Consider the following 4,288-nt stretch of genomic DNA (forward strand, 5'->3'; position numbering starts at 1 on the left):
GGGGGGGGGGGGGGGTGTCTCTTCAGGGTGCTCCCAGCTCCCATGGGCCAGCAGGACCTGGCGTCCCCAGTCCCCCACGCTGGGAGCAGCCGCCACACTACCGACCCAGCAATATAAAGGAGGAGGAGGTGTAGGGGAGGGCTGGGAAATTAAGGTTTTCAGCGCTGTCAGAGCTGCATCAAACAGGCATCCACCAGCTGATTGCTTGATTGTTATATTTTGGATGTCAAACCGGAGCAAGCAGAAACCTTTAAAATGCATCAGTGCCGCTGCCTTTTTGACGGAGGGTGTTGGTTTCCCATTAACAAGTGGAAAGCGTGAGCTGGAGCAGAAAACTTCAAGCGCTTTGGAATTGATAAAATAACAACTCCCTAATTAAGCAGAACTGTCAGTCAACGGGCGCCTGCTGCCCTGCATCGGGAAGCAGCAGCAGCAGCTCCCAGTGCAGGAGCTCAACGTGCCAGCCCAGTCTGCTGCAGCACAGGACACACACACTCTGGGGGGGGCAGTGGCCAGAGCATCACCCCACTCCCCATTAGACAGGGCTGGGTCCTGATCCCGATGCTGAGCACAGCCGAGGTGTTTAGAGACTGTGCCTCAGTTTACCTCACCATAAAACCAAGTAATGCAACACGCAGCTTGGCAGGGAAGGAGAGGCCTGACCCCAAAACGCACCCCATGCTGGCATCCTTCCCCTCCGAGAGATCAGCCAGGGGAACACATCCCCGACAGATACATTGGGCACCAGAGCCAGGCGCGGGCACAGCACCCTCACAGCAGGCTGGATGCGGGAAAGGGTCCTTCTGGGAAAGTCCCCCAGTGCCAGAGCTGGGGAGGGAGGGGGGGGGGCGGTTTGGGGAAGTCTTCCCAGACCACCAGCAGCACAGCCAGCACCCTGGGGGGGTTGCCATGCCCTCGGCCGGGCTCCCAGCCCTTTGCTGTCCTGCTCCTCCCAGCGTGGGGAGGCTGCGAAGGAGCTAATTAAAGGAGCAGCCCATTACCCGAGACCCCCCTCCGACACTGCTGTGCTGGGTAATGAAACGCTTTAAATCCACCATGCTTCTCCCAGGCCTGGGGCAGGAGGGACGTGGCATCTCCAGGCGCTCTTTAATAAGCCGACAGCAGCTCGTTACCACAAAATTGACTGCCCAGCGCTCTGGGTGCTCCCTCGGCACCACCAGCTGCCAACCGGCCCGGGGAGGGATGAGCAGGGGCACCCAGGGGTCTGGGGCAGGGGACAGCCAGGAGGGACATGGGGAAAGTGTTTAACCCCTGACATACTGGTGTCCAAGAAGATCGCCAAGCAAAGGTGGTCTGTGCACGCTGCTTCTCGCCCCGGGCTCTTGCCAGCCCTCGCACTGCCAGCCCCAGCTGGGGATCAGGCACCTGCAGCATCAGGACAGGCCCCGTGGTACCCTGCCCTGCCCTGCCCGCTGCGTAGGCAGGTCAGGCAGAGTGTTTTGCTGGGCAGCCCTAGGCCTGCCCGTCTGCCCCATGACCAGCCCAAGCTCTTGGCCGGGCCGGGTGGTTTAAGCCACAGTGCCAACGCATGGGGGGCTGCCAGGAGGGAGCAGGCAGCAGCGGCGCAGCCTGGGCGGCAGAGCCGCCTGCCCACAGCCCAGGGGAAAATAGGCAGAGCCACGGTGGAGCCATTCTGACCCGAAGATGGGCCAGGAAGGTGGAGAGCACCCCATGCCAGGGTGCACCCAGGGGGTCCACCTGAGCAAGCAGCCCCTGCAAATGCCCCTTCGTGCCCAACAGCTGCTGGACCCCGAGCCTGTCCTCCCCCCTCGCACATCATGCAACACAAAGTCTCCAGGGGTGCAGCCCCCTCGAGAAAGCAACCAACCCCCACGCCGGGTTACAGGGCTCCACTGGTAGCACCCTGGGCAGTGCTGGCATGGGGACACGGCCAGGCACCACTCCTACCCCAGGGGACAAGGGACACCAGGAAGGGCGTGGGGGGCAAAGGGCTGAACAACCCACATTGCTCCCACATGCTCCCTGGTGGAAGCTGTGCCAGGAGAAGGTGTTGGCCCTCCCATGGCCCTGGGGACCCCAAGGGTGACAGCTGACACAGGGAAAGGCCACTCCTGCTTTCCCGGGAAGATGCCCTCGAGGGTCGCCTCTGCCAGGACTGATGCGAGCAGGCAACGCTGTCGTCACAGCCTGTCCTTGCCCAGGGGCCAAAAGCCAGTGCCAGGATAGGCGGGACGGGAAGCCTGTGCCACCTTGTACACCCGCACAGACACACCCGCGCGTTGCCACTGTCCCCTGTGCAAGCCCTGTCATGCCCAGAGAGGACACGAGTCACTCTTCCATCCCGCGTAAGCCATGGGTGGATCAAACCCCAGCACTCGCCTGTGACAAGGGTGGCTGCTGGCCCTGCCACCCCCGGCCAGGGTCCTTCCCACGCCAGGAGGGCTTTTCTTGATGGCTTTGGCTCATGTGCCAGCGCCAGGAGACACAAGCATCCCCCCCTTCCCCACTCCTCTCTGGCCATGGCTCTGTCCCCTCACCCTCTCACCTCCCCGGGCTGCCCTTCAGGGACACCCGGCTGGGGGGGGGGTCCCCAAGCGCCCCACACCTTGGTGACACACACAGCTGCCTGGGAATCCCTTCGCTCCTCATTCCAGCCCTCCCAGCCACCGGGCCAGAGCCCTGACAAACCTTCTCAACATGTCCCCAGAGCCCATCAGTGTGCGCCCTCCACTGTCCCCCACGGGTCCAAGACTTGGGGAGGCCCTTCTCCCCCAGTGTGTGCCCAGGGCCATGCAGGTCTTGTCCCGGGTGGAGGTTTGAGCGGCCTCCACGCAACCGCCGCTTCCTGTCACCTCCACAGCCCCCGACATCCTCCCTGGTGAATCTCCGCACTGAGGGGGCACCAGCTGCCCCCTGCCCACCCGTCACGAGTGGGGCACGGCAGGGAGGATGCCCAGCCTCTGCGCAACACCAGCTCCCACGGCCCGGCCACGAGTGCCGCAGACAGCCGGAGTCTGGCCTCCCTGCCCCAAAAGAGCCCCGTTTGCAACCAAGAAGGAACCCCCCAAGGCAGGCCGGGTCCGGCCACCTCCGACAGAGCCAGGGCACGCGGTGCCAGGACCGCAGGCTGGTATTAAAGCCCCTGAAGCCTCCTTACACACTAATCACACTGGAGGTGACAGGGCTTAGGGGAGGGCTTAAGAGAAACCGTCTCCTTTTTACTGACACCATCTGGACACAGGCGATCTGATCTCTTTCCCCTTCTCAGCGCGGAGCCGGGCGAGCGACACCCGGAGGGGCAGGGGCCGGTGTGACCCCCCCCACCCCGGGACCTGGCACCTGTCGAGACCTCGCCCGGTGCCAGGGTGGCCGGTGCGATGCGTCCCCAGCTCGCACCAAGCGTGAGGGGCATTACTGCCCGCGCCAGGGATTTCTAACGAGCCCCTGGTGTCAGGCGGGAGCAGAGCTGGGGAAAGCCAGCGTGGAGCCGCGGGGGCCGTGTGCTGCCGGCGTGGCCCCCTCGGGAGGGGGACGCGGCCCTGGGGAAGGCGGGGGCTGAGACAGGGGAGACGCACTGGGCGACAGCCAGCCCGGAGACACCTGTTTGGGGACAGCCCTGCCTCCGGCTGTCCTCCCGGGCACACCGCTGGCACTCAGGGCCCACAGGCAGGGACAGGCAGGACTGTCGTTCACCGTACCCCGACACTCGCATGCCAGCGGGAGAGCCGGCCGTGGCCACCCTGCCCACTGCGGCCACGCTGCCCGCCGCCATCCCCTCTCCGTGCCGTCCCGCGGGGACGATGGCGGCACGGCGCCCTGGCTCTGCCGTGCCACCCAGCCCCAGGCCAGCGGGTGAACCGGGGACAAGCTCAGCCCGGCTCCAACGAGCGACACCACGAGGCACCGACTCTCCCCAAAACATGACCGAGCCCTTATCCCCCCAACCGTAAGGAAAGCGGGGATCCCCCAACCCCCCCCTCCCAGGCAGGGACAAGCTCTGGCTGCCCCGGGGGAAGCACCTCTGGGGAGCCTTCGGGAGCAGGGGGGAAAGTTGCGCTGGGGTTTGGGTCGGGGGGGGGGTCAGGTACCTTCCAGCCGGCGGAGCTGTTGCTGTCTCCTTTATCCTTAAAGTAGGGGACGTATCGCACCATCCAGTCGTAGATCTGGGAGAGGGTGAGGCGCTTCTCGGGCGAGCTCTCGATGGCTTTGGTGATGAGGTCGGCGTAGGAGAGGTTGCCCCAGGCGTTCCTCCGGGAGGTCTTGGCCTTGCGGAGCTGCCCGACGTCCGCGCCGGGGGGCGGCAGGG

At 65.0% G+C, this 4,288-nt stretch overlaps 1 protein-coding gene across 1 annotated transcript in view; it reads right to left on the minus strand.

The window, feature by feature from the left end:
• The window catches only part of LOC113488286 (forkhead box protein O3-like), a 31,913-nt gene extending 27,631 nt beyond the window's left edge, over positions 1-4,282 (minus strand). Inside the window, exon 1 of the mRNA XM_026863374.1 lies at positions 4,071-4,282. Coding sequence (XP_026719175.1) covers positions 4,071-4,133 — 63 coding nt within the window. The 5' untranslated portion in view covers positions 4,134-4,282. The remainder of the gene's footprint in view (positions 1-4,070) is intronic.
• Positions 4,283-4,288: the final 6 nt, after the last annotated feature.

Source organism: Athene cunicularia, assembly GCF_003259725.1.
Source record: "Athene cunicularia isolate RWA chromosome 23 unlocalized genomic scaffold, athCun1 chr23_part1, whole genome shotgun sequence".
NCBI lineage: Eukaryota > Metazoa > Chordata > Aves > Strigiformes > Strigidae > Athene > Athene cunicularia.